General features: G+C 41.5%; 1 protein-coding gene across 17 annotated transcripts in view; it reads right to left on the reverse strand.

Moving 5' to 3' along the window:
- Positions 1 to 17,458, reverse strand: part of DNAH9 (dynein axonemal heavy chain 9) — a 352,680-nt gene that overhangs the window by 47,938 nt on the left and 287,284 nt on the right. For all 17 annotated transcript variants that reach the window (XR_008997155.1, XM_057500838.1, XM_057500837.1 and 14 more), the window contains 4 exons: positions 17,134 to 17,304; positions 15,281 to 15,403; positions 8,278 to 8,471; positions 5,965 to 6,113 (listed from right to left, as the gene is read on the reverse strand). Coding sequence is in view for 16 of the 17 variants with exons in the window: in XM_057500838.1 (XP_057356821.1) it covers positions 5,965 to 6,113; positions 8,278 to 8,471; positions 15,281 to 15,403; positions 17,134 to 17,304 (637 nt within the window). In the remaining variant the exon portion in view is untranslated. The remainder of the gene's footprint in view (positions 1 to 5,964; positions 6,114 to 8,277; positions 8,472 to 15,280; positions 15,404 to 17,133; positions 17,305 to 17,458) is intronic.

A 17,458-nucleotide genomic window follows, 5' to 3' on the forward strand; every position in this document is an offset into this window, starting at 1 on the left:
GACTCAGCCAACATCCAGCCTCAAGCTTTCTCATCTTCAAAGAATTTAACTCCATTCCATTTCTGTTTCCCACTCCCAATGGCTGCACCCAAGCCTTTATTCACTGAGAACCGTCCCATGTCTAAAACATTATTTCTTCATGTCTACTTATGACTATAACTTCCTACTTTCCAGATAGTTCATTCTCTTACTCCCTCCTCACCTAATATTATACTTCAGTGAAATGTCCAGTCTACTGGTTCCTCTATTTTTTCTACTCTTCACATTTACCTTCCTCCTAATTTAATGTGGACCCAATAATCCTTAATCTTTAATTGGAATGATGATCTCACAAGATCTTCAACTCCATTGCCCTCTTCTACTTCTGTGTTGCCCAATTGTTTATAAAACCTCAATCCTGAGTGAATCTAGTATTAATAAAAGAGAAAAGGAATACATTTGGTGAATTGGAACCATCAAAAATTCATGATTTTCAACCCCAGTGCTGCTTGGTAATCTTTTCATGTACCCAGAAATCCCCTTTCTTTAAAATTCCTAAGGGATCTCACCCTTTTCACTGTCAGCAGTTTGCTTCACTTTCTACTCCCTGAGAAAACACATGCCATCAGGCAGACATTCCTTCAACTCACTGCCATATTGTGTGCATCTCTGCACACCCCTATTACGTCTCCATCTCTGTGCCTCCCTGATGGAAGAGGTGTCCTCCCTGCCTGCCACTCATCTGTCTTCTGAATACCGTCTCTTCTTGTATCCTCAGTTGTTACCTCTCTGTTTGCTCTCCTGCTCCTTAGCACATGACCAAATGAGTCTCTCTCAACACAGAACATGATGCTCTGCCAATCTCAAATCTGCTTTCTAAACACCGCACATGCTCCAACCTGATCAACTTTCAACTGACTGTTAAAGACAAGAGAAAGAGGCCAGGAGCAATGAAAAAGAGACTCTAAGCAAAGTGTTGATAATCTGGCTGCAAAGACAAAATTGAAAACTCTTTCTCTGGACACACCTGGTAGTAGGCTTATAAAAGTCAAAGTGAGCTAACAGTTTTGACCCGCATGTTGGAAAGAGAAAAAAGAGGCAGTGGACAGCAAAGATGGTAGATAGAGCTTTTTCTGATCACAAAATGGAGATAACAGGATTGTTTTGGCAAAGCCTGGTAGCTGAACAAAGGAGGATGGAGACCAAGCAAGACTGTGCTGGAGTCAGGTTAAAGCAAGACCAGAGAAGGTGCTGTGTTAGGGTGGAAAGGGGGGGGGCCCTCTTTGTGGAGGGCTCAAGACAGAGCTGTGCTAGCAAAGGGTATGGCAGCAGGATGGAAAAGAAGGGCAGACCGAGCTGTCTGTCTAGAGAACAAATTTTCATCTTCATTATCATGCCGTACGATACCACTGTGCTTTTAACATTTAAAAGCCTTTCCCTGTAAGAATGGGAATAGGTTAACATAAGAGTAGCCATCTTAAGGGCCGAGAAGCCATTTTCTGAGTATGTGACTTAGAAAGAAGAACCGAAACTGGGTAAGGCTTGAAAAACAAGTTAATCATGAACACCGGGTTGTGGGCGGCTGTGACCCTTGGTCAACTAATCGTGCATACCAAGCTGTGGGCGGTTGCGACACTGGTCAGCTTATCATGCGGTACTGCCCTAACAATTGAGGAGTGGTCTTATCTTGCTCTTGCTTAACCCCCAGGATGTGTGACTTGCAAAAATAATGCGTAGCTGTGGAAAATTACTATGAGTTAAGTGCTTTGAAAATGCTATATAAACCCTTGGCTTTGAGTGGTCTGGGTCCTTGTTGAAACCTGCTGTGTCGGGCAGACACTTGGACCCCAGCTAGCTGGAATAATAAACCTCTTGCTTGTTGCATCGATCTACCGTGGCCCTCGTTTTCTTGCCGGGGGGGAAGCGCAGACGGGAATAAGGCCGGGAGGTCTTACATCCCCACCTGAGGTTTTGCATTTATCCTTACAGTAACCCTAGGAGGAAGGTACGATGGGCATTGGAAGCGATGAGTGAGTGCTGTTAGATGAAGCAAGAGCAACCACCAATGTGCCGATATGCAAGTGTGGCTGATTCAGAAAGAAGGTGATGAGAAAAGACAGAGAAAGTGCTGCTAAAGGGTTAATCCGAGAGGGAAAAGTGGGGAAACAGTGGGAATAGACGGGGTAGGTTTCATGTTAACACAGAGGCCAAGAAGGGTGGATGGAATTTTCTCCTTCTCCTCTTCCTCTTCTCTTTCAAAATTGTTGAGGAAGGAAAACCCTGGAGGAGACCAAGAGGCACAAAGTGCCAGAAAAGTACAGGTTTCCAATTGCAGGTCAGTGGATGAGCTTCAGGGGCTTAGAGAACTCCCAAAATCATATTCCGAATTTTTCTGTCGTAGGTTTGTGCCTAGTGGGTGGGGGGATGGAATGAGGATGAGGGAACAAAAGGATAGAGAAGAGAAGGAGTTAAGGACATAAATCACATATGCAAAGATGAGAAAGGATACTAAGGTTTGTAAGAGTGTAAACGGAGTAAAGCAGGGAACTGTCTGATACACAGGCTCTGCCTGAGTGTAGAGGCCATAAGTCTACTTGAGCTGGGGCTAGAGAGAAAGAGGAATGCATTTGTGTCATTCATGTAGATTCCAAACTTGAGAATAAGAACCCATCAGGTAAACTGATGAGAAACAAGATGCAGAAAACATGGATGTCACCCAAGCATATGTTTTAAATGGGTGAATTAGAAAATAAACCAACCATTGAGAAGGCAAGGATGGAGGAAGAGAGAGAGAAAGAGGCACAGGTGCCTGGGCAATCTCTCGCTGATGAACACCAGTATTGCCTCTGGTAAGCAAATATGCACTAACATTAAGGCAAGGACAGGGCTGAGATAATGTATTCAGAGGCAGATAACCAATATGGATCCAGGAAGGGTCAGCTTGTTGGAAATGACAGGAAGCTTCAAACTACATGATGGAATAGTTGGAGGTCAAGTGACAAAGAACAATAGGGAATTGTTCATAAATAGGGCATATAAAAGCTTCCATAAAGGAAAATGTTAAATAAGAATGAGGACACCAGATTGGTCAATATGAAAGGAATAAAACCTCCAGAGGACAGAAGAAATACAAAACTCTACGGAAGTGGAAGTCAGGAATAACAGCTATGACAACAGTTCTTATGATGTTCATTCATTCATTTGTTCGTTAATTCATTCAACAAGTATTTATTGAGCACATTCTCTGTGCTAGTTACACTTTTAGGCACTAGTTAAAAATGATGAGCAAGATGACATCAAGATTTTAGTGACAAGCAGGTAGGAAAACATACATTAAAATTATAAAAGATTTTAATTAGAATTATATTAAATGCTCTGAAGCAAATACATGTATAATGGGGAACCAAATTTTGCAGGGAGAAGATCAGGAGAGGCTGACCTGCAGGATGAATAGACATTGAACTGTTGAAGAGCTGGGGAGAGGTATTTCAGATAAAAGGAACTGCTTGTGAAATGCCTTAGGTCAGGAGGGCTCAGGTGTGACTGAGCATCCTACTGGCATATGACCTCACATGAACAAAACTGATTTCCAGGAGATATTGAGCATTGTGGCCACATTTTGAGTAAAATTATTTTGGACCTAACAAAACTATCAAACAGGTATATGGGCAAAATTGAAGCCTTTTTACGCACCCAAGGATTCAGCAGTTTTCCTTCCCATGGTTCTTTTTGGATGGCTTATGCTAGGAAAAGTAGGGTGAAAACTGAAAATAAAAGACAAAGACAGTAGAACTAAACTAGAATATAAAGAAAAGAAGCCCCAGGGTGATAATTTCTTAGGAGGCTAAATGCAATTCATCTGTTTTAATACCGGATATAAGTGGGCTCTAGGTAAAGCATTTTCAAGAAGAATAAAGTGGATAGTTTTCTATACATACAATAATAAGTGTGAGATGATAGTGGTAATGGTAGAGGGGGCATTTGTTTCTTTTCTTAAGAACAAGGGAAAAGCATTTAGAAACTTCAGGAAAAATGAAAAGCAATCTAATAAAATCATCATCTAAATATAAAGCAAACTAAAATTTCACATGACTTTGAGTCTCTAATGCTGAGAACATTCTTTGTTGAGAGACCCCAAGAGATTATGGATTATGACATTGGACTCATAAAGAAGGAAATGCAATCCTAGTACATTTACTTTCTTCTGCAGCAAATCACATGTACTTATTAATTATAATATAAATGCTATTTAATGGCTTTCAGATATTATAATTAACCATATACTAGGCATGAATAAATTAATGATGGAATAAATTAAGAAGGAATATATATTCATCCTTGACTGTGTAAAATTAAAACTGTAGCTAGTACAAGTTGGAAAATGGAAGTCTCAGTTTACCTAGAGGGAAGTTAAGAGAAATTATGTAAAATTTAGGGAATAAAAAGTTTTACTAACAGTATTTAAATTAATATAGCCAATTGAGGAAATAAACATCGAAGTTTGGGAGGTATTTGCCAACAAATTCAATCATTCAGATGGACAAATTCCTAGAAAAGAAACAAATTACCAAAACTGACTCAAGGAGAAGTAGAAATTATGAATAGACTTATAGTAAGAGAAGCTATTAAACTAGTAATTAAAAAACTCCCCATGAGGAAAGCTCAGGCCCAGTTGGATTCACCACTGACTTCTACCAATCATGAATAATTAATATCAATCTTCCACAAAAATCTTTCAAAAAAAATAGGAGAGGAAGCAACGCTTCTTAACTCATTCTGATGGGTACATTATAAGTCTTATCCTGATATTGAAACTGGACAAAGACATCACAAGGCAAAAAAACCAATAGGACAATATCTCTTATGCATATAGGTGTAAAAGTCCTCAAAAAATATTAGAAAATCAAATCTAACAGTATATAAAAAGGATTATATACCAGGACCAAGTGGGAATGTAAGGCTGGTTTAATGTCAAAAAATCAATTAATGTAATATACCATGTTAATAGAAAAAAAGACAAAATGATATTACCATCTCAATGATAGTTGACAAAATCCAACATTTTTTCATGATAAAAGGAAAAAAATTCAACAATCGAGGAACAGAAGGCAACTTTCTCAATCTGATAAATCTGATAAAAGACATCTACAAAAAACCCACAGCTAACATCACACATAATGATAAAGACTGAATAATTTTCTCCTAAGCTCAGGAACAAGACAAGGACATCCAAACTTGTAATTTCTATTTAATGTTGTACTAGAAATTTTAGCCAGGGCAATTGGACAAGAAAAAAAAATAAACATGCATCCAGATTGGAACAGAAGTAAAACTATCTCTATTCATAGATTATATAATCTTGTATCTAGAAAATCTTAAGGAATTTATTTAAAATGATCCTGGATTGTTGGAGTGGGCCCAGTGTAATCAGGAATCCTTATAAGGAAAAGAGGGAAGCAGTAAGACCCATTTATGATTTCTGACCTCCAGAACTGTAACATAGCAAATTGGTGTTATTATAAGCCTCTATCTTTGTGGCAATTCTTTAGAGCAGCAACAGGAAACTAAAAATGGAAGGCAGACTGGAGAAATAGAGGGGCCTGGAGGATGCAGGTCTCTGCCAGCCATATTAAGGAGTTCGTGCTTTATTCTGAGGGCAATAGGAAGCTGTGAAAGGCTCATACTTGTATTTCAGAAAGATTGCTCCAGCTAAATTAAGGGGAAGGGGTGGGTGGCTGGGGGGCAGGCAGGACAAGGTCACATGAGCCTGTTACTGTGGCTTCTACCTTATGCAGCCCAGAGAAGTCCTTTCTCTGCTGAGGATCCTCTGTTGTTGGTTCAGCAATGATTCTGACTTCTGTATGTTTAGCAAATATGGAATATTGCATAATGAGCATTGAGTCAAGAAGAGAGACACTGACAGATGCAAAGAGTGAAAATTCATGGGGCTGGTGCAGCCTCAGCTCCACAATGAGGTTTCCTCACCTTGATTTTCCACATCTTTCAGTGGGTCTACCCCTGGAGACAGGATAAAAAACATGGGAGTGGCTGGTCCTGATTCCTCAAATGAGGCTGCAAAGTCAAGGGCTCTTCCCACCACGTATTTGCTTCCTAACTTCTCCTCAACGAAGTCTCTGCCAGAAAAAGAAGTGCATATATGTATACCAGTCACAAAATAATAACATTTGAGAAATGGAGGACCTATGAAAATTGAAGGATGTTCTCAAGGTCATGGGCTTGGTACTTACAGAGCTAGGACTGACTCCAAGTTGGCTACTTATCTATTCAGTCAACATTTACAACGTATGTGCTGGTTGCCAGCCTGCTTACCTAGATCAGGACTCCTGAATCCCCATCCATCCAAGCCAGCGCTGACTTCCCTGTGAAGCCTGGGTGTCCAGCCACATCACTACTGTCCGTGAGAAGACTGCTAGGACCAATGCCTTCTGGAAGTTTACAGCAGCTAAATCCTGCCTACTTCGTATCCCTGAGATCCTCTCTACCTACTTAAGATTAGAGGCCCTCAAGTTCTATTCCCACATGTTCTATCATTCTCTGTGTTTCCTTTCATCTTACTCCACTTACCAATGGTCCTTCCAAACAAGCAAAGCCTTGCAGCTACACCCACTTACCATCCCGCCCAACTCCCGGCCTTAACTCTTCCCCAATGACATGACCTTCCCTGTAGCCTTCGCAGTTAGGCTCATTCTCCTACATCTGACCTATCTCAGGACTGGAAGGTGGGGTCATGGTCCTGCCCACTGATGACTGCTGTTTCCAAACCATCACTTCACTCTCGTGGCTCTGTTGAAAATCAGCTTCCCCGCCGCATCCCCACTACCCCAGCACATCAGTGTCACCTGTCATTCCTTTGGTCACTCTACTCACTCACTGGACGCGGGGCTACTTGGCTCATGGACTTTTTCTCCCCCAGCATGAGTGACATCAACATCTATGTGGAAAATCCTCCAGATTCTTAATGATCTTCATTTCTTCCCCACTTCAGCAACCTAATTCCATGGCCACACCCTCTTCATTGTCATTACTTGGTAACTTTTTCTATGTCTGAGATCTTACATGGAAACATCCCACTCTGGCCAAAACATTCTATTAGCAATTTAGCAATTCACCCTTACTTCACCTATTTTGTGCCTGTGTTGGTGTCACACTACAGAGGAAGGATTTTTAGCGTTTTGTCCTCCCTGTTTTTGTTTCTTGGTGTTTTTGCTATTATCCCCTTACTCTCTTCATTTCTTTCCTATCCAGTGTAGACTCTGTGGCCTATAGCTTCTCTCTTTTTTAACTTTATTAAGGTATACCTGACACAACATAAAAGTCACCCATTTTAAATGTACTATGCAATAATTTTAAATAAATTTACTGAATTGTACAACTTTGTAAAACTTCCAGTTTTAAAGCATCTTCATCATACCACCAAGATCACTCATGACTATTTAGATAATTCCTATTCCTACCCTCTAGTCCCAGGCAACTACTTACCTGCTTTCCATCTCTATATGTTGCACGACCTATGACAATGTTCTCACATCCCCTGCCTAACTCTTTTTTGACATACCAACTTGAAATGACCTGTGCTTCAGATCGACTTAACTCTGAATCTACATCTAGGCTGTTGGACGCTGCTGTAGAAAATAATCCAATGGTGAAGGTTGGTACAAATGCAGGACACAAATACAAATGTGGGATAGTAAGTAGGTGGGCCCTTAATGCTGCTTGAAATTCTTTGGGTTTCCTACCCAGTCTTTCCTCTGATTTTTCACAGATCCTGTTTCAAGCCTTCTGCACTCTCTTCAAATATCCAATTCTGCCACGTTCCCTTTCACACAAACTCAACTGATGATCTTCCTCCCTACCTCTCAGAGAAAATAGAAGTCATCAGACAAAATCCTCAATTTTCTGCCATTCTCTGCCACCTTACCTACAGCCATACCTATCTTTCTCTCCTGTTGTTTTTTTTTTTGTGATGAAGGAGCTGTTCTTTTTGCTAAGGAGGATCTTTCCCTCTGTTCTCTGGATTCCATTATCTCCTACCACATTTGAGGAGACCAGCATCCCTCTTAATGCTGATGTCAATGAGCACCTTTTTTGAAAATGTTCACTTAGATATTAAGAAAACACATGGTAAACAGAGCAACAGGCCTCATGGGGTTGTGGATGTTTATACTAAGGCTCCCATTACTACAAGCACATGACCTTTGTGCTCAGTCCTGCTAGCTGGGCCATGTTAAGATTGCCCCATGCCTACCCTGGGCCTTTCCACTGGCCTCTACTCCCTACCGCATGGCGTAGGTCATCCGGTCCGGCCGCATGGCCCTCATCATGCAGAGGCGCTGCAGGGCTGTCTTGTTCTTCCACTCCTGTGGGAACTTCTCCTTCTCAGGACATTCTGATTCCACAAACTTTTTCCAGCTCTTGGCAGACCCCTCAATGTCCCGATCCAGATTACAGAATTCTTCCATTGATGAAAGTGCCTGGGAAATTCCAGAGAATCTTTCTTTGACATGCAGTTTTTCCAGAAAGCTATAATAGGCATTTTGTTGGGGGTCAGGGACAAGATGGTATTATAGACATAATTCTGGCTCATTTATTCTCTTGTCTGGAGCCTTGGATTCCCCCCCAGGTAAACTCAAGGAAGCGGAAGGATTTTGATCAGCTGACCTTCGGCAGACTGCTCCAACAACGCGCAAGGGTTAACAAATAAAGTGTTTGGGTTCTCAGTCTCTGACATAGCAGAGACTGAGCAGCACTTTTCTGCAGGGCACTACATGGAGAGAAGAGTGTGAAGTAATACCATGCCTTTTCTGGTCATGAAGCCCAAACACTTTAAGTCTGATTCCTCCCTTTCATCTCCATACTCACTCTGCCAGCAACTCCTGTCAATTCCTCTCTCAAAACATCTCTAGAATTGCTGACTTTGTGTTAATGTCAACTCTAAAAATTTCCATGAGTTGCTAGCTTCCATAAGGATTAAGTCTAAATGCATAACTTGGTAATCAAACCTCTTCATTTAGTGCTTCCCTCCAACCCATCCAGTTAAGCAGGTATCTTACTTCCCTCCTTTGTTCAAGTTATACCTGTGCCCAACCTGGAAATGTGCCAGACTCATTTCCATCTCAATTCTTTGTTGACACTATTTTTACCATGTGAGAGGTGCTGTTCTCTTCTTCACCAAAACTCTATTGCCTTTTCTTGTGCTGGTCATGATTATTATTTGTTAAGACTCTACACATTGTTAAGGTCCAGTTCAAAATCAGCAGTCTCCCTCAGATACATCCTCTCTCACCTAGGACACATAGCCTTCTCCCCTTAAGTGAACCACTTAGAACCACTCATGAGTTCATGTCTTTAATAAAGAATCTGACTCAATTTTTAAATGTTGGACTGCTAATAGCTTTTAAGCCTTATCCATCCCTCTTTCTCTTCTGCTCCTTATCTGGACAAGCTAATAAGTAAGCCTGGTCACTCCCTCCTTTGGTGCTAGAAGCAAGTTGTACCATGTAAGCTCCTGCCCATGCACACAGGAACCCTCATCTAACATAAACCTGCAAACTAACACAAAAAACCCAAGGCAGTTTCCTTTCCTGGCTTTCTCCCAAGCCATTTTCAGACCTCTCAAGAGCTCCCCTGCTTTCCCCAGAAAGCTTCATCATCTAAGTAATAAAAATTTCATACCCTTTGGTATGTGTGTGGCCTTGACATCAGAACAGAATTTTGGGGTGGGTGCCTATCCTCTTTCTTCAGAGTGCCCACGTAAGCATCACTAACTCAGACACTTAGTTACCTGCAGTCTTTCCATTATTTCCCAGTTTGGCTTGTATGCTTAGTCTCTCTAATGAGATTAAAAACTAAACTGTCCAAAGCACCTACTGCAGTACCATACATTTTAAGGAGCTTAATGCATTCTTGCTACTTGAATTCATTCATTCACTCACTTGACATTTGTTGAATGCCCATTACATGTTCTTGAGAATACAAAGGTGAACAACAACACCAAAAAAGATACACACCTTCAGGAGCTCACAGTCCTAAGTCAAGGAGAAAGAAGAGATGAGGGAGGCCGTAATAGGTATGCTGAATTCTGTTGGACTGAGATAGAGGTAGAGAGAAGGAAGGGCATTTTATGCAGAAAGATCAACAAGAGCCCGAGTCTGGAGAGGGGAAATTGTGGGGCATGATAAAAACCAGTGTGACTGCAAGTAGTAGAGGAGTTTTTTTGGGTGACAAGGGGAAGGTAGATCTGGAGAAGGACATATACACTTGACCTGGGCCTGTTGAGGCTCTTTTCCCATGCAAATGAACACATCCTGCCTTTACATGCCCCTTCAAACAGTTTCTGTGGCTTCCTAGCGTCACCCTGACCACTTAGAGCAGGGAATGCACCTTCATTTGTGCTTAGAAGTGGCATGGAGTGGTGAGTCGATGGTGGTGGAGATGCCAGGAGATGAGAGTTCTGATACCATTTCCACCTCTTATGATTTGGAACCTGGTTTTAAACCTTTGTGAGCTTTGATTTTCTCATTTGGAAAATGAAGGCAAGTAATCACTGTCTTCAGCTCCTTCTCTAATGTAGATACAAGTGCTTTGAAGACTATAAAGCTCTCCCCTATGCTTTCTCAGGGCTCCTGCAGTTACTGAATTGCAATGGCTGGTTCATTTGCCTGTTACTCCCACAAGATAGTGAGTTCCCTGTGGGCAAGACCTTTCTTAGGCATCTTTGTATGCCTTAGGCCTAGCAAGCTGTCTGGCACTTAGAAAGTGCTCAATTAATAAAGTTTGACATCTGGGTAGCCGGCAGGAGGGCTCTTGACAGGCTGAGAAAAGCTGCAGCTACTGTAATTATTTCTCTCTGGGCTGAGGAACTGACTTTCATCTCCTTTCAGGCAGTCACTTCACTCCTCTTCCCAGCTTGTATCATCATTAACCCTTCTCCAATCCCATTACCCCCTCTGGTGTCACCACAAAACCGGGCAAATTACACTGTGATCAGGACTCCCAGTTGCCATGGCTTGGTCTGAAACACACTTTCTTCAAGCTCTGGAATGAACACAGTTGCAACATTTAATCTTCCAAATGAGGGAAAGGGACTTCTAGCCTTCTAATAAGCTAAATGGAAATGACTAATTAACCTAATTACATTGGACTGTGTAGCAAAATACAACTGTGCTAAATTGGCATCCAGAGTGGTAGTGAGGGGCCTTTTTAAAGGTTAACAAAGGCATGCATCACAGATGAGACTATAGTGAAGAACAGAACATGCCCATAAATGAGCATGTTCACAGATGAGACTATAATGAAGAACAGAACATACCTTAAAGTTCAGCATTTGATGAGACTTAAAAAATCCTTACAAAGGATAATAATAAAAGCAAAATTTTATCACAAAGACTTCATTCATTACCTGCTTATTATTCTTCTGGAGAAACAAGGCAATCAACCTTCCTCATCAGATAGAATGTTTTAAAATTTTTTCTTATCATGTGCCATTCAATTATTATTTTGTTTCTTTAGGCTAAAATCCAACTGAGCACTTAAAAAGAACATTCATCAAAGGCTTCAGCGATGTGCACTACACATTGTACTGTGTTTCACCTGCTCACGTCCTGTACTGTGCTGGAGTTTGATGGCTCTGGACCTTGCTGTTCCACGTAACAAAACTCAGAGAAAGAGCTTAAGCCTCACTCATTTGCAAAAGCCTTTGAGCAGCCAGATAAGCTTAGCCCTCAAAACAAAACAAAAAGGCAAAGCAGAGCAAACAATCCTTCTGTGAAAACAGCACAGGAACTAAATTGCCCTGCAGCTTTTGAGTTGAGAACGTAAAATGAAAGCCATAAAGAGTGCTTTTCAATCATTTATTCCTTATGACTTTCGCCGCAGAGGGCTTTGTGAGATAATACAGGGAAAAGCAGCAAAAGTTGGCCCAACTGGACAACTCACAATTCCTTAAAGTTTTCCTTTTCTGGGCAAATTCTATCAGGCACTACCCACATCAACCACAGCCTGTATACACATTTTAGCTAGGTAATTAATAATCACAACCATTATTAGGCGAATTGTGTGTCCCCAAATTATATGTTGAAGAGCTAACTTCCCGGACTTGTGAATATGACCTTATATTTGGAAATTGGGTCTTTGCAGATGTAATCAAGGTAAGATGAGGTCACTAGGATGGGCTCGAATCCAATACAACTGGTGTTGTAAGAACAAACGCAAAGACACAGAGGGAAGACGGTCATGTGGAGACCGTGGAGACGGAGGCGGAAACTGGAGCTGTGTGCAAACCATGGAATACCTGGGGTCACCAGAGCTGGAAGGCAATGAAGGATCTCCCCCTAAAAGTGTTAGAGTGAACATGACCCACTGATACCTTGATTTCAGACTTCCAGACTCCAGAATTATAAGAGAATAAGTTTCTATTGTTTTATGCTGCCCAGCTCTTGGAAACAAACACAACAGATGTAACCAAAACTATAATCAGTTTCCATTCACTCAGCAGTTACTGTGTGTTTGACATAACCCTGTGACCAAGGTATTATGATGGCCATTTGACAGAGAGGGGAGCAAAGGTTCAGAGGAGTCAGGTAACCTGGCAGAGGCCACACATCCTCAAACTTGAACTCAAACCCAGGAATGTCTGACTCCAGACCCTGTGTTAACTAGCCCATCATTGAAAATGGGCTCATTCAGAACTGCTTTCCAAAATTTATTCTCCCTAAAGGCATCAGACTATGAGTCAGTATTCTCAAGCTCTGGAGGCATTCTGTCCCACAAAAAAGCCATGGTCAGATGTGAGTACTGAGCAAATAAAATGTGGCTAGTGTGACTGAGGAATAGCATTTTTAATTATATTTAATTTTAATAATTTAAAATTTTAAGTTTAGCAACTGGGAATTGCTTTAGTATTTGGCAAACTTTTAAGTATGTTTGGAACAGCTTGGGGATCTGAATCAACTGTTTTAACTTTAAATTTTATGAAATCTAAGTACATATCAAGTCAAATGTTTCTCAATTAGAATTTATCATCTGAATTGAAATGAGCTGTATGTAAAAAGTACACACCAGAAATCAAAGACTTAGTACAAAAATTTTAAATACCTCATTAATAATTTTATACTAATCACATGTTAAAATGGCAATATTTTGATTGTATTGGGTTAAATAAAATATATTATTAAAATTCATTTATTTCTGTTTATGTTTTTAATATGGCTGCTAGAAAGAATTTAAATTACATACATAATGTGCATTCTATTTCTTTTGACAGTATATGGAGTATGCCTGTTCATTCATATCTGATCTTACATAGCCTAGGAAAGTTGATGGTTTTTGCTCTGCATTTATTATAACTAATCTCAGGCATTTTGGCACATTATAATTTTGGTTGCTGCTGTGAATAGAGCTCTCGCTTGTTTCTTTCTCAATATAGTATTTCCCTTCTTTTTTGCCAGATTCTGTCCAGAACAACAAATGAAGTTAATAAAAGTCAAATCATGCCTTTATTATTTAGGCCAGGGATCAGCAAAATACAGCTTGCAGGCCTAATCTGGCCCACCACCTGTGTTTGTAAATAAAGTTTTATTAGTTTCCATTTGTTTCCATATTGTGTGTGACTGGAAGAACTGAGTAGTTGTGACCCAGTCTGGCCTTCAAAGCCTAAATATTTACTATGTGGCTCTGTACAGAAAAAGGTTGATGACTCCTGATTTAGACACAGCCCTAAAGATGATTAAAAGGATAGCTTCAGACTCTGGAAAAGAAGTTAGAAAGTATTTTGGGCAATGGTGGCATGAGTAGAATTAGCCTCAAATTTCCTGAAATGGCTCCTTTGAAGAGGACAGCACACATATAAATATTAAGGTCTGGCCTTTTGTTATAGACTAAATCAACTTGGATGGATGTCAAGAGAATTATGCTCTGTAAACAAGCCAGTCCCAAAAGGTTATATACTGTATGATTCCATTTATATAACATCCTTGGAATGACAAAATTATACAAATGGAGAACAGATTAGTGGTTGCCAGACATTAGGAATTCGGGGAGGGAAGAGGTTGTCATGGTTATAAAGGGCAACATGAAGCAGTCCTGTAGTGGTGGAATTTTCTATATCATAACTGGGGTAGTGATTACACGAATCACAAACTAAACACATACACAAGTATGTGAAAAACTGGTGAAATCAGACAGAATAAAATTAGTAAATTGAATCAGGGTCAGTTTCCTGGATGTGATATTGTACTAGAGGAGTGTAAGATGTCACTACTGGGGGATACAGGGTGCAAGGGATATTTCTATGGTTTCTTATAATGGCATGTGAATCTGTATTAGCTCAAAAAATAGTAAAAAATATAAAGAGAAAGAAAGTCAATCATACTACTTTAAGACTCACACTTGTTTGTGCTATGAAACATGTATAAAATGCACCCAGCATGGGCTATCCTGAACAGGACTCATTTTGTGCACCAGTGCCTGCTGTGGGGCCTCATTCGGGTGTGGACTGGACAGCTGCCCACCTGGACTCTCTGGAGTTGGTGTTCAAACATGTCCTGCTTCGTGCCAGGCCTGTGACTGCAGGCATGGTCCCTACTGAAAGGAGCTGATGGTTTGTGCTCTTTTCAGTGTGCACAGGATCCCAAGTAAACTACACTGTAAAACATAGAAAGAAAATAGTTTTTGCCATCAGACAGACCAGAATTTGTGTCCCGGATTTGCTGCTTAGGTTCTGTGACCTCAGTTTCCTCATACATGAAATGGGAACAAGTGATACCTAATGTCCAGGTGAACGAGAGAAGGAAGCAACGTGATGCATTTCTCAGGTGTTCAATACATGTGAACTATTACCAGTCGCTGAGAATCTCAGGCTGGAATGCTTTTCCTGCACTGAGGCTGAGTTCAGATTCTCATGGAGAGGCCTGAACAGAGCCCTGGCATCTGTCTGCTTAAAGAAGTGAGGTCATAGCCTCTCTACACCAGTCCCAGGGCCTCACGGCACAGCCCATGTTCTAGCCCTAAGCGCTGGGAGGGTGAAGATAGCTCAGCTGAGCCAGGGAAGCTCATGGAGCTCCTGTTCCCGCACATCCTGGCAGCAGAGCCTCTCACCACCACATATGTGCCTTCTTTGTAAAGCCTTCCCATGAGGTCTGGGAGCAGGGGTGCAGGTAAAGGGATGCATCTATGATAATATAGTTCCTTGCTTTGAACCCCAAAACAGAGCCCACTGACGTCCTGGGGATGAGCACTAAGGAAAATATTCCAAGAGGTGAGAACTTGACCCTTTTCTACTGACCTTGATGCCACCCCAGGCCTGATGGGAGAGGAACTCCACTGGGCTGGTGTCACCTGTCTGCACGGGAGATCGAAGCAGGAAATCCAGCTCAGCCGGAAGAACCTCCTGGTTCAAGAGGAGGATCTGCAACGCAGAAGAATGACACTGCATTTATTCAGCTTGTGTATTCACAGCGGCCTGGAGATCTCAGGGGTTGTCACTTGGTGTAATCATGGCTGCTTCTAACTCTAGAGTTTACCCATCAGTTTTGGTGATTGAAAGAGGATGGAGTGGAAGAAAGCGTATATCTGCACACATCACTTCTGTGTGCATCTTGCCCCCAAGGACCAGGGTGGCTTAAATGCACACAGTGAATGACTATGTATCTTGCTCAGCAAGCATTTTATATATCAATCCTGAATGCCATGGAATACATTCCTGCAATCTAACCAAGAAGATGAAGCAAATGACATGATTTGAGGAGAATGTCAAGTAGCATGAATATATGCAAAAGAGAAATGCATGTATGAATCTATAATGCTAATAAGGTCCCAGAATGGGGAAGTGGCCAGCACGCAGGGATCGGGGAATTAATTTGATTAAACCTTCTGTAAGTGGCTTTGAACTGAGTCTTGAGGAAGTTAAGAGATGGGAATACCTAGAATGGAAGGGAAGGCTTTCTAGGGAATGGGCAATAGAAATGGAGAGGGCTGGGAGAGGAATTGGTGAGGTGTGTGCAGGGGAGGGTGAGGCATTTGGCTTGGTGAGAGCTAATGCTTCCTGCTGAGAGGTGCGTGGGAAATTGTTCTCCCCCATTCAAATGGTGTTCTGTGATGGGGAGTTACAGATGGGAAGGCTCACTAAGAAAAAACCATTTAGTCAATTTGAGGAAAATTCTCCAAGGAGAAAACAGGCTAGAAATAGCAGATGAGGTGGCTAAAGCCCTTGCAAATGAGCTTAAAATATTTATGAAGAGAGAAGAGTGAAAGCTAGGGGTGGAAGCTCTGTGGGGACAGGGAAAAATGAGGGGCAGGAGGGAAAATATTCATTCCTGGGGCTCAAGTCTTTTTATGATGGCTGAGCTGTCATCTGGGCTGGACGAGGAGTATGGAGGTGAGAGGGAGAAGCCACATTCATGTCCCCCCATGAATTCTGGCTTTGGAACAGAGTCAGCACAGAAGCATTCATAGAACAGCTGGGTTTTAGAATGGGAAGAGGCCTGGAAGATAATCTAGTGTATGCTCCCAGTTTACACATGGCAAACAATCCCCAATCCTAAATGATTAGAGGGATGAATACAAGGAAGTAAATTTTCACATTTTTTTGATGCTGAGTAAGTAGAAGACAGGTTTCTTATTAGCTTTCAAAATCCCTGATGCTCCCATACCTTTGAGAATTGTAATTCTTAAGGACCTTTTTAAGGCATTTGCAATTTCTTATTCCAGGGGAGGTTTGAGACATTAAGCTTGTATCCCTAAAGGTACATAAATAATGAGGGATACGTGAACACATTTCTTACAGCTTCTCATAAAGTATGTAGTTATTGGTATGGCCAACAGGGTTTCATCCTGGGTGCCAGTTTGATTACTGGTAGTGCCTGCGGAGGGCATGTTGAGGAAGATCTTAGGTCATCCAGGGCCAAAGAGATAAAGTACGATGGTTGATTAAGCTGGTCGGCCATGAGTGGGATGATGTTCGCTGTAGCATGCAAGCTGCATATTGACCAGCTTGTCGTATATAACTGCTTAAAGCTTAACAGTCTTCTCCGAATACTATGGGAAGTGATGTTTGAAAGAAAAAATGTTTCTTTACACTTTTTGGTTGGGCACTAGAAAATGAACTGTTTTCTGGAAGCTTCTTCAGTCCACTTTTACCTGAAAGGTGAGCTGGGCAAGGTAGGTCAGCTTATCACACTCAAAGAGCCCGCGGGTGGTGTACCGGTACACAGAGAAGGTGACGCTGTCTGTGAGGTTGGCCACCCGCTCCTGGAGGCTCTCACTGGGAGCCGCCTTCTCCACAGCCTTCTGGAAGACGATGCTGAAGGCCTGGGGGCAGAAGGGGGACACTGGTAATTTTCACAGCTCTCTTTGTATATAGCTAGTAGTCTAACCTGTGGAGAATATTATATTTGCCAGTCACAGAAATGCATTCCTAGTATATCCTGCCAAGAAGGGACAGTGGTACAAGAAAGCATGCTAT

This window comes from Manis pentadactyla, chromosome 4, assembly GCF_030020395.1.
Source record: "Manis pentadactyla isolate mManPen7 chromosome 4, mManPen7.hap1, whole genome shotgun sequence".
In the NCBI taxonomy this organism is placed as follows: Eukaryota; Metazoa; Chordata; class Mammalia; order Pholidota; family Manidae; genus Manis; species Manis pentadactyla.